This window comes from Vidua chalybeata, chromosome 4 (assembly GCF_026979565.1).
Source record: "Vidua chalybeata isolate OUT-0048 chromosome 4, bVidCha1 merged haplotype, whole genome shotgun sequence".
Classification (NCBI taxonomy): Eukaryota; Metazoa; Chordata; class Aves; order Passeriformes; family Viduidae; genus Vidua; species Vidua chalybeata.
This window is the reverse complement of record NC_071533.1, coordinates 22,900,880-22,913,890: the sequence shown is the minus strand read 5'-3', so window position 1 is coordinate 22,913,890 and position 13,011 is coordinate 22,900,880. Positions and strand designations below refer to the sequence as shown.

The 13,011-nt window shown below is 36.8% G+C and overlaps 1 protein-coding gene across 5 annotated transcripts in view; it reads right to left on the bottom strand.

The window, feature by feature from the left end:
• RAP1GDS1 (Rap1 GTPase-GDP dissociation stimulator 1) overlaps positions 1–13,011 on the bottom strand; it is a 91,614-nt gene that overhangs the window by 58,861 nt on the left and 19,742 nt on the right. For 4 of the 5 annotated variants that reach the window (XM_053940624.1, XM_053940620.1, XM_053940623.1 and 1 more), the window contains exon 2: positions 590–700. In XM_053940624.1, coding sequence (XP_053796599.1) covers positions 590–700 — 111 coding nt within the window. The remainder of the gene's footprint in view (positions 1–589; positions 701–13,011) is intronic. The other variant, XM_053940621.1, reaches the window with a different exon arrangement.

Genomic DNA, 13,011 nt, shown 5'->3' with positions numbered 1-13,011 from the left:
GTATTATAAACTGTCACCTTCATTAACTTTACCTTTCTGTCTACTGGGAGTGGGCCAAGCATTCTGAAGTTTTTGGTGAAAATGACATCTTGTTCCATTCTGATGTTATTTTTGTTACATACTACATATCAAACTTGGACTGTGTTTGCATATCCAACCTAGTTCTGCTAATTGAAAGTCCTGGAATTAAGAAATCTGTGATCAGAAGTGTGAGGAGAAATACATTACAAATGGAAAACTATGCTCTTTCAACCAGAATTTCAACCAGCAGCTCCCTTATGAGGAGCTTTTCTCCATGTTATGAGGCTTATTTCTCCATTTCTGTTCCTTTGTTTCTTGAATGATCAATTTAAAAAGTAAGTGTTCTATTTCATTGTGGAGAAAGGAATGGACTACAGCCGTTCTAAATATTCAGGTACTTACCTGTCACTGTCTTTGTTGCTACTGGAATGTTACAGACACATGGGTTAAAAACCCCCAAAACTCAATAGAGCCAATCTAGCAGCCGACTGCTTGAGTCAGTCTTTCTGCCACATTTTAATTCACTGATCTCAAATGATTTAAAATGTGAAAGGTCCATACAACTTACTGTTTTGTGCCAGAGCTTGAAGCAGACAGTCCAAGCATCCCTCCAAGCTATCTGCTGTGCTGTCAGTGGATGTTATCTTCAGCTTTTTCAGGGCTTCACTTAAATTATCTGCTTGATAAACACAAAGGAAAAAGAAATCAGTGTCCTCATCAATTTGGAAACAGCACTATAGTCTTGAATGTAAATAGTTAGTATAAACAGTTCCTGTATCGATGAAGAAGACACGCATGGTGTGTGTTCTGAGGATACAAAAACCCAGGAGTCAAAAGTTATAAATGAAATGAAACTTTTCAAATTTATATATACGTTTATCATTTTGCATCTGAAAAGAGGATGTCACAGCAGGTGCTTTATGAAATGCCACTGAGCAGCAATTTATCTATCAGTATTTTGTCAGCCTCACCATTATAGAAAACCAGCAGCCGTTTCTTTGCTTCTCCCCTTGTGTGTGGGAATAAAATAGAATAGAAATAAGCATATCTTGATCTTCTTCATCAAAAGAGGTGAAGTAATCGAAAATGCCAATTTCTGCATGCTGTGTAGGCTTCCATCTTGACTGTTCACAGATGCCTAGTGCTAAGCTTAGAGTCTTTTAAGAATTATGCCACTTTCCACCACAATGTTACAAGCATCATTGTTTATGGGAATTGTGTTAACTCTTTAAATTAAACTGATCCATAAAAACAGATGGCATCTTCTTGAAATAAGAAAGTTCTGTTGTGGATTTCAGATAATTAACTCTTCCCTCTTTAAAAAACCCACCACCACCCAAGTGCAAATGAGATTTCATCATTCTCAAAAGACACTTATTTGCCCAGTAAAGGTTGGGGTAGTATGATTGTTACCATTTTGAGGGTTCTATCTTTTGATGAGCAAGGTTTAAGGCTGCAGCTGCAGCCTGAACCTCTGGTAAGCCCACTGATGACTAACCTCACTCTGAATGGGCTATTCTTTTCAAAAGGAGTGCTGATTCAGTTTCCATGCCAACTCTGACAGCAAGCAGAAAGTGTTACTCAAAACAAATAATATTAAATAGTGTCTCAGTGTCTCTTGTTCCCAGTGGCTGATCAAGAGCCTTGACCCAAGCCCAACACAGCCATAGGTGCAGTTTCTTTTCAGTGCATCACTGGTATCTTCTGAGCCTGATTTGCAGCCAGTGCTGCTTAGAGCTTCCCACCAGCGTAGGAAGCCTCCTTGACAGGTGAGTTGACACCTGCTGTGCTTTGCCTCCTCTTCACTTGCCTATGTATGGGATGGTGCAAAGGAAAAGAGTGAAGACTAAGCAGGCATCCCATGAAAAGGGGGGAATCTCACTCCTTGAGTGCTTTGCTTCTCAGCCAAAGCTGTGGCTTTTGTTCCACCTCCAATTTTTATTAGCATATGCTTTTGTAGTTCAATATTCCATACAGATAAAGGTGAGATACTTAACTTTCTAAAGTGCTCAGTATTTATATATGAAATTGCTTATATATTTCTACGATCAGGCAGTTATTTTGTCTATTTTGTAATGAACACGTTCTTAGCAACACTATAGTGAGGAATGTCAGTACTCCTTAATGCAACCACACTTGGTTGTGGCTTCTCAAGATCTTAAAAACCTCCCTCCCTACCACCTCCTTACTATGCTGAACTGCCACCTTCTGGAACAAGCTAACTGGGAAAAAAACCCTAAATTTGATTTCCCCTCATACTCACATTACTCTCTAGCAGGCTTACCACAGCACTTTTCTTGAATCACCTTTAGCCAACAGTAAAGTTGAACATGCACTGCAAAGTCTCATTGCTTAAATACATTATTCAGGATATACCACTAGAATTTGTCAAAAAACACAACTTGTCAGTGACCAGCCCCAGTACTACAATTTTACATTGTGCACTCCACCTCCTCTCATACCTTCTTCATCTGCCTCCTTCTCATATTCTTCTCTTCAGTTTTCTGCTAACATAGCACTAATTCTCTTCCTTCCTTACAGGCGTCTCATCTCCTTGTATATTCACACACTTAACTTTGAAGCTATAGCAACATTTACAGTAAGAAGACTCAATCTACTATATATATGAAAAGCAAGGGTTCCTATAATCTGGGGAAGAAGAAAATGCAAAGGTAAGAAATTCACTGTCATGCTAGATTTCGCAAACTATTGTCAGAGAGCACACTCAGATTTTATTTCTCTTTTACAGCCTCTCCTATTTCACTTGTGCTCAATAAATCACAAGATACCACTTATTATTTCATTTTTCTGTGTAGAGATGAGTGCTTTATATAAAATACTTGTTATTTCTTTCACTCCATTCCATATCAGAACCTGCAATAGAGTTAGAAGTCCCCCCAGTCTATTTTCTTACCACTCCTTTCTGCTCAGTGCCATGTAAAGTTTTTCTGGGAAAAGTCCACTATTTTAATAATAGAGAATTACAGATTATATGCAAAATTTTGCATTTTGGGCAAAATTGTTCAAATGTGACTATCCAAATATTTCATTCCCTAGGACAAAGAACTCAATTTTTCATCGTACCAAGCGTGTGCACATCCCGCTAACATACATGGACATTTAACTGCAACTTTAGACAAACTTCAAGAATCAACGGGCACTTGTGAAAATGGTATTTGTGACCACACTACTTTTAAAATATCTTATGAAATAATGTTGGACTGTGTGCCAAATTGCCCTTCCACTAGGTATACTTGGATGCTGTATTTTTAAAATAACGTAACATTATAGGAGAGATAAATTTAGAAACCATATGCATAAAGTGTGCTTCGAAAATAAATTACAATAATCCTTGATTTTCTAATAAGCCTACAACTCTAAACTTCTTGCAGCTTGACACTTAACCACTCTGTACTAAAGAAGAAAATATAATAGGAATACTGTAGAGACAACAGATCTCTTGACACAACGCCAGAAGGCCAAGAGCCCAGAGGGAAGAAACCATCCTTCAAGAAAGAACTCATTTGTTTACCTTGGTTCTTTCTGTCCTAGTCCATCTCCTTTCAAAACTGAGTTGATACCTTGAAAGAGACAGTTACTTTTGAAACCCAAGAATCTTGGACATGTGGAAACAGATCTTCAACAGATTCAGATGTTTTTTTATCTTTTAATTTTTTTTTCTTTTGTTGTCCTGAAAAGAACAAACCCCTATAGTCTGAGATGACACTGACAGGGGTATTCAGAGAGAAGTGCTGTAGTGTTCCAGAGGGCTCTCTGGAGCCATATAATCACACAAGAGTTTCCAACTCCTGCTGTTTCACCATTGCCCTAAACCCTTTGTTTAGGGAAGAAGCTGCAAATGCTTCTTTTCCAAGTACAAAACCCCTGTTGTTTTCTTGTGATCATCTCCTGCTTACTTTTGTCTCCTCCTCTCCTTCTGTAGAAGCTGTTTCCGATAAGACTTGTTGCTGCATAGGCTGATCAGATTGTCAGCAATAAAATCCCATCAAACAAAAGCAATATAAGGAATCTTTTTGGCTTAGTATCAGAGAAACATGAGTCGATGCATTGTGTCAACATGCAAGTCATGTGAGGCTCACATTAGGAAGATCTAAGGGTGCAAGATTAGGATGGCTAAGGTAAAAATTGGCTAGTAATGTTCCCATGGTACAGTTGGTCAACAATGTGGTATCATGTTGTGAATATGTGTGGCATGAAGTTTGAAATTTAATACAAGTATCGACTATTTTGTTGATGACCCTAAGCACAGGAAGTCTCTCATATCTGGCTTACTGTATTGCTTTCAGAAAGATTAGTTATCTTATCTGGACAAGAAGCTCTGAATTCCACACACCTTAATCCTACATATCCTAATGTTACAAACTGGTAAATTAGCAAGTGGAGTCTGCCAAGAACTGTCAGACCTGTCTGGCCCATTCCACCTACGGTTACATTTTGTTTTCCCCAATAACTACTCCTGCACAAACACTCATAAAAAATGAGGCTGTTTAAATTTTTTCATTGCCCACATTGCTTTTTGGTAGCACAGTATTACTACTATCTCTTGCAACCTTTTGCTATCTCTTGTGCAGGCATTTTTACGGAGAAAATTAGTCAAAAACTAACATCAGTGAATGTTTTAATATTCCATTTCACTTGACTGTACGCTTTTTCCTAAGAGCTTTTCTGTGACTCATTCCTATTTGCAGTCACTGACTTGTTTTATATAAAATAACTGTTCTTTCATCTAGTAAAAATTTGGTAGTTCATCAACTTTGTTTAGGGTCAGGGCCACAGTAGTGCTGGTTAGACTGTAAAAAGTTTGAAAAGGTACTCAATACTCTTTTATTAATGCAGTTTCTGAGGGTAACTTGCCAATTTTGCTCTGAGTCCACAGCATCTTCACCCAAATCACAGGAAAAACCCTGTTCCAAGACTGATATTAATAAAGTATGTAGAATGTCTTAGCTGAGTACTTAGATGGTCAGCTTTTGTCTGGACTGTTTTTCATATATCTTATAACATTTTATCCAGTATAGATATTTTCTCTACAAAATAAGGATTTTGAACATATCATTAATATTGACTGTATCTTTTGACTGACACTTCTTAGATGTAGACATGTTGTTATTAAACAGATTACTGCATTATACATGCAAGTTAACAGATAAGGAATTCAAAATTAATAGATATTGAAATGGGACACACTGAAACACGCTGATCAGATAAAAAAAGAAGTTCCAGCAGTTCTGCTATTACAGGGATGGTGGCTGTATTAACATTAGAGTCTTTTGAGTCTGTTCCACTGCCTCTCAGGAAACAATGAGACATCAAAATAGAGCAGAAGGAATGGTGCCATTTTATGGGTCTCCTTGTGTTATACCAGCATAAATCTCTTAAAAATATAAGTACATACATGCACATGGGCTAGACTGCAGTACTGACTTCATTTTCTTGTACAGACTTGAACTTACTAGACTTTCAGTCCAAACTAACCCATATGAGAAATTCAACCCAGGCTCACCACAGTTTTTGATGCATAGTGTATTCTGATGTGATATTATCTGAGAACTTGACCCAAAGATCAGATATGTAATCCATTTGGGTGAGATTTATATATTTGGCCTGAATGACTTCTTGCAGCAGAAATCCCAGCAGCTGGTGAGATCTGTAGCACAACTTTGGTCTTTAATGAACCCAGATGCCACTTCCCCAAAGAATACGGAAGACTGTTGCAAAATCCTGAGAACCTTTTAGCTCCCAGGACATTGAATAAGTTTGCAGAAATGTACAGCATGGGTCCTTTTTGAACCTATATAAACTGAGACACATCCTTGTGGTAATTTTTCAGAAGATACCTAGTTCCATACAAATGTTCACATTGACATGCAAAATTCTTCAAATACAGAGTTTACTGAGGACAGAAGAATCTTTTTCTCACATTCAGCCCATTGCCAAAAAATACTCTATCCCTTTTTTCTTTATAGCAGCTGCCCTCAAGCACTCCCAAGTGTACAATATTTTCTGCCAAACCACTCAAACCCATCATTAGAGACAACTCTGCTTCTAGCCCATCCACAAAATTTTTAAACCTGGCATCTAATCAGGAGGTACCTATATGCTGTCAGAGGGCAGCAGTGAAGAATTAGTTTTTTATTAGTAATGCCAGAAGACCTGTATAAACATACAAGACCAACATCTTAATTAGGAAATACCTTTTTTTTTTTTCAATAGAAGCCCTGTTTGTTTCTGTCCTACCATGTTCATTGAGGTGGGTTAATGCTTTTTTCCCAACAAATTTTCTAGTTCCAGGGATATAATGATGGATCATTAACTGCAGGGCTTCTTCTGCAAGCTGTTTTTTACTTAGGTACATTTGCTCTACTTTTCTAGCATAGTAACTAATTTTAATGAGAGTGTCTATTTTTTACAGCAGTTCAGCTGCTTCATTCTTAAACACTTTCTGAATCTTAGATATATGCCATCTGGTCTTAGAGACTTGCTACTCTTTCATTTATCCTCTTGCTTCTGCATCTGTTCCTCTGACATGGGGCTTCATTTTTATTACCTGAAAATACTGACATGCCACGACTCACTGCCACCTGAGTACTAAGCTACCTAATTAGTTTTTGTAATTATCAGGTCAGCTTATACACACTAACAGCTACTTAGTCAATCTGTATTCAACAAGTGGCATCAACCAGCAGTCAGTACATTTGGAATCTCTTGCCAATGCAAATTTTCTGTTTGCTTCCCCCCTCACCCCTCGGAGGACACTTGATATCTTTGAAAATAATTTCATGTATTATTTTTACTGTAGCCACAGATAAACAATAGCTTCTTATATAAAAACATTTACACTATGCCAAGGTATATGGATCGATAGCTGCTGTAATAGGTTTCTGCAGATTAATGATCCTCTATTACTTAAATCATGACTTCCAAAGGCTATAAGAATAACATTTCAGAAGATTTTGCAGAACCTTGGAAAATTATTTTTCTCTTTCCTAGGAAAACATAGTACAGATTTAGGTATCTTTATATCTCATAATTAAACACTGCAGATCTGGAATTATTTCAAGGTCTAAAGAAATCGATCAAAATTCAGTGAAATCAACATAACTCTACTGCTTTACAAAAAGCCTTAAAATATTTTGCTTAAAACCAGTTCTAGAAGAAGAATGAAATAGATTTATTTCATTTAATAGAAAGCTGCTGGATAAAGGGAGTCTGTAGTAGATAAATTTTATTTAAAAATCAGCTAATGATAGAAAGAGTAATTGTTTAAAATAATTTCGTTCTCAGTTTATGGAAAGAGCCTTTCTGGTACTCTATTACTAGCAGTAGTTGAAAAAACTATCAAGATGGCTTCCAATTTGTAAAGAATTACAATTTAATTGACAAGACTGCATTTGTATTTCCGTATTTTATTTTCATATAGCTTTTTTTCTCCACGTGCCTGATCTTCACTGAGTCATATTATCAAAATGGTTTTAAACACACAAAGTTCCAAAATTATATCAACCCACATATATTTCATCATGTAAAATATTTACCATACAATACAGTGCATGCCAAGATGTACACATGAAGAATATTGTTTTATACAAGGGACACCTCTCTCTTTCAGGAGAAATGTTCTGTCTAAGAACAGCTGAATGTCTTTCCATACCCTCCTTCTTGGCAAGTGGTTCTCCTTTTATTTACCAGGTATTACTAAAAGATGAAGGATCATTTCCTTTCTCACTGGCCATTATAAAGTTATTATCATTACATTATGTTATCATGATTCAAAGATATGAACATGCTAGCTTTCAGAAGGTATTTATAAAGTAACGAGGGAAGCAATGCACTGTGTAAGTGAATGGGAGAACTAGAAATTTAGGGTTAAAAGTATCTGTGCAGGAAATGGGGTTTTCAACATGAGATTTTCAGGTTCCAGAATTCCTGCACACTCTAGATGCTGCAGGAGTGTTCAGATGCAAATCCAGATTACACCCAGCACAGACCACAACAATAAAGCAGACCACAACACATTATGGGCAGGTATGAAGAGAGCGTCAGGTCATGGGGCAGAAGGGGCTCCCGCTCTTTGTGGGAACATTCATATGTAAATGTTTCTCTATACATGCCACCCCTCCTTAGTTTATGACATGGCTTCAAAGTACTGCAACATAAAAGGCAAAAGAAGGTCTCCTCCACCAGATTATTCCAGATTACTGCCCACCCTATACAGAATGAAAAAAAAATAGTGGGGGAAAAACAACAGGACCAAAATAGTACCTTAAATGACTACTGTTACTTCAGAGAGTAGTCCAAACCCATTTCTTGCTCATGCAAGAACTCATCAAGCAAATTAAAATGGACAGCCTAAAGCAGACAGTTGGAAAAGAATATAGCTCTTCCTGAAGAGTCAATAAATGACTGAAACAGGATCTTGGAAAAAAAAGGAGTAACCTTAATGCTAATCAAATCTATCATTCCCTACAATGCTGTACTACATATAATCATATGGAGCAGTGTAGAAGAGACAAGCTGCATGTCTGCATGTGTCTATGCATAGGCACACACACAAGCAGCTATCAGGGCTTGCATCTCTCTACTGGCTCTTTTCAAATTTATTTTAGGTGGTTTATTATGTTCTGTTGTCTTCTTTCTTTTTCTTTTCTGCTGCTCCAGATGATTTCTGCCTGAAGCACTTTTAATCTAGCAAGCAAGAGTCACTTTGTCAAGTCACGACAGCAAGAACAGAGAACAGGTGCTAGAAAACAAACAGAAGGAAATTAAACTACTGAAACAGTGCAGTCTAGAAACAGCATATTTAAAACTAAATGTATCAAGCTTTTTCAGCTTTATCTTTTCTTTGAGATGATCTTTGCCTACACTACTATGTCCAACTTTTTCTGACTTTTTGATCCTAATATGACTCAAGTTAGCAGACTACAAATGCCAGCCTAGACATTACTGAAGCAAGTAAGAGGAAAACACTTTCCTAAAGAGCTTTAATTTTTTGTTAAATTATTTCCCCTACTATATTAGAACACTGATTTCTTTTGTGGCATAATTTAACGAGGCTGCCAATCCTCTGTACTTTTTCCAAGTTCTATACAAAATATGGCTTATTAACCAACAAAATAACACATATGGAATGCTACAAGTTAGTCTGAGTGGACTTCTGTAGGATGTTGTAACGTGGGACAACAATTTAGACTTGAAGTATACATTACTAATCAATTTAACCAGCTTACTCTAGTGTTCGCTTTTTAGATAAACAAGTTAAAACGACTTTTTCTTCTTACTGAGCCTAAAAACAAAACAAACAAACAGATAAATAAAAACCAGGTAATACAAAGTTCCAGAACTTTGTATTCCAGCTCATTGACTTCAATAAGCTCTGGTTCAGGTCTTTGGCCTACCCTCTGCAAATCCATATCCACTGTACAAGTACATGGTGCAGTATCTGTCAGAACTATGCTTATACCTGCTTGAGTTACTGAACAAATACAGGATTTGATTCTGTATAAAGCCCTCAGGCACATCTTTCACCAGCAAGAGTGAGGATTGTGTCTGGGTAAGATACCTAGGTTCAAAATTGGTACTGCTAGCTCTAATTGTATGTCACATCAGTGTTCTTCCGTCAGATGTTATGAAATACTAATCTCTGACTAGACAGCTGTTTTCTAGCTATCATGAGTTCCCTGAAAACCTTAAATATGGAAAGGAAGCACCTGAAAGGAACAGGCTGAACCATGAGTCCACAGAGTGTTACAGATTTTGTTTCTTTTCTTTTAGGCTGTCTGGTTTGAAGGTCATAGAATCATGGGCTCTTTAAGGCTAGAGAAAACCTCCAAGATCATTGACTCTACCCTTTAACTAAACACCACCATGCCCACTAAAAACATATTGAGAAGTGCTATATTCACCCATTTTTTGAACATTTCCAGGGACAGTGACTTTACCACTTCTCTGGGAAGCCTTTTCCTGCTTTCGGTGAAGAAATTTTTCTTAATATCCAACCTGAGCCTCCCCAGCACAACGTGACAACAACTTATTGTCCCTTGACTGGGACAACATTTCCACTTGTCCCAGTTATCTGGGGGAAGAGGCCAACACCCACCTTGCTACAACCTTCTTTCAGAGAGTTGTAGAATGATATGATCACCTCTTACCATTCTTTTCTCCAGACCTCAGGTGCCTCAGCTGCTCCCTGGAGGGGTAATCATCATCCTGTCATTTACTGAAGACTATGGAGATTCTCAGTTTTCAGGTATTTCTTACTGACAATAAGTAAATCCATGATGATGCCAGAAAAAGAGGAGTCATATAAATTGTCACGGTCTTAATGTTTATCAGAATCCTTAAATGGAAATCTGACATCACTATTACCATTGCTTACTGATATCAGAAATCAAGTCTTTTTAATACTTAGGTATTTTTTATTCTTTTTTATAAAATACATTCTTTAAGTCTATTAATTAGAAAGTTCTGCTTTTAATATGACCACAAATTGTGCATATAGAAACACCTTTCTGAAATTCACTAAAAAGTAGCGATACCTAAATTACCATACATCTCATAACTCTCTTCTTATCTACCTTACAGAAATGACAACCTCTGAAGCAGTCTTCATCTTTGCATTAAGGGAAGGTATATGTGTAATTTTGCGTAGTATGAAAGTACATCAAGCTTTCTGACACATCCTCTACAAGTGTTTCAAAAATAGTAAGTTAAGAAACAAAATCTCAGCCCTTGTCCTGTTGGCTGTTAATAAAATTCCATCTGGTCACTTAGGAACTGTGCCAACATTACCACACAAAGAGCTTTTTAAGCAGTTTGAATGTTCAAGAGTCATTTGACAGCTTTTTTATTTACCTTTTTTTTTTGTCAAATATGCACCTAATACTATACAGATGGCTAGGTTCTAACAAGTTTACTTGTATGCAATCTTGAAACTAACCTTGAAAGTAAACTGCTGAGGTTTTGCTTTGGGGTGTTGCTTGGGTTATAAGTTTTTTTCTAACATTTAGGATTGTTCAGTCTACTGCTGCTCCAAGTTCCTTATTAGGCAAATAAAAAGTGAAAGTGAAAACTTGGTGCCTGGTTTTTCTAAAACTGCAAACATAGTAAGAATCTGCTCAACCTGCTCAGAGCCAACAGAATGGGAGCAGGAGAAAGGGAGCTGAAGTCTCGGTGGACAGCAAGTTAAAGAAATGTTCACTGACAAAAATCTTCAAAGGGAGAGAAATCCAAAGAACCACTCTGGGCAATGAGAAAAACTTCAGCAGCAGATGGAGACTATTCTCAGTGTATATTATCCTTATATCTTCTAGTGCCAAAATCAGTTCTAGATTTATTCTGTTGACGCTGTGATAAAAGATGTGTATTTAATACAGAAAAATAATTTTCACACTGTAATTTATATTTAAATTTGTATCAGAAAAATCAAAATTGCTTTGCCAAAAAAACCCCAGCCCCCATTAAAAAAAAAAAAAAATTCTGAGTGACCTGATCCAGCTTCAAAGTTACCCAGCTTGGCACAGGAGGCTGTATTAGGTGATGCCATCGATGACTTCACTTTTTGTGTGACGCTGTTAGTCCTTGTGATGAGGCTGTGTAAATCATTAACATATAACAGTGAATTTGCTTGGCCTGGTCTATTGCCTTCAACAATCATTATAATATCAGGGTGGATTCAATATGTTACAAGTCTTGCAGAGGTAATGCTGGCCATCTACTTCTGCATGATACTGAGCCAAAAGGGACAGGTGAAACAACACTGAATGGTCCACCAGGCTTTCAGCTCGAGGATCAATTGTCTGGGATTCAAGAAATACAGTCAGACAAGCATGCTATTTCAGTTACTTGAAGTGGTTTAGTAATGCTTTCTCCTCATTCATATCCCTCAACATCTTTTAACTGAATCAAGTATAAAATCTGTTAGTTAAGGGAATCAATTTGTATATTAAATTTCTGTAGGATAAGCACTCACTATACAGGTAAGGGTCTGATTCTGTCACTATTTATAGATGGGTAACTGAGTAGTCTTACACTTCTGCATACACTCTAAGGTCCTGACATACAATGAGATAATACAAGGGATAAATCTATAAAAACAGAGTATTTTTACTGTTGTTTTAATTAAATTGTGAGCATTGCAACCAAGTGAAGTTTTGGAAGGGATCTGAGTAGAAAGATCTTGGCTTTGATGTTCTCTTTCAATTCTTTAGTTTGGACTTAATTAAAACTAGCTACTCCAATCTTCAATGCTATAATATTTGATTAGAATCCAAAGAGCAATCTACTACAGAAAATAAAATGGATCTCAGCAGTGGAAAATAGAGACTAATCTAGGAAAATCCATGAAGATTTAAGGAAAGACCAGTATAGATCCAATAAAAGAACATAATGATGTTTCTACACATATTCTGTGTGTTATATTTGTGTTTTGTTTAGTGCTGTATTTTAAAGGTATCTTGGCACCTTAAATGAAGACTTAATTGAAATAAATAATTTATGGAATCTGCCTTTGTACTCCTGGTCTGAGATCTTACATTTTTATAAATTAATAAATTGAATTTCCCAGTTCTTTTACAAACAAAGAAACTGTCTTGTTTGTTGGGTCTTCTAGCAGCTCATTTTAAATTCAAGGTTGATCAGAACACTCTAGCAACCCATTTTTTCCCTTGGTCCAGCTATCAACTTGAGTTTCTCTGTGGCAGCTGCTACCACAGTGTCTGGTGCTGAAAGAGTCCCCTTTGTATGTCCACTCTATGAGAAACATCTCTGACATCCGACACAGAACAGATACCATATATTGAAAAGCGTGGGGGCTCACACAACACGGTTCAATGAAATGTCAGCAAGGAAAATAAATATTTACCCTGATATAGGGGGTATATAAAGGGGGTGATATAAAGGTCATTTTATATTCTATTCTTTTACAGTTAACATAGAAATATAAATATGAAATAAAACAAAATTTAAAAGGTA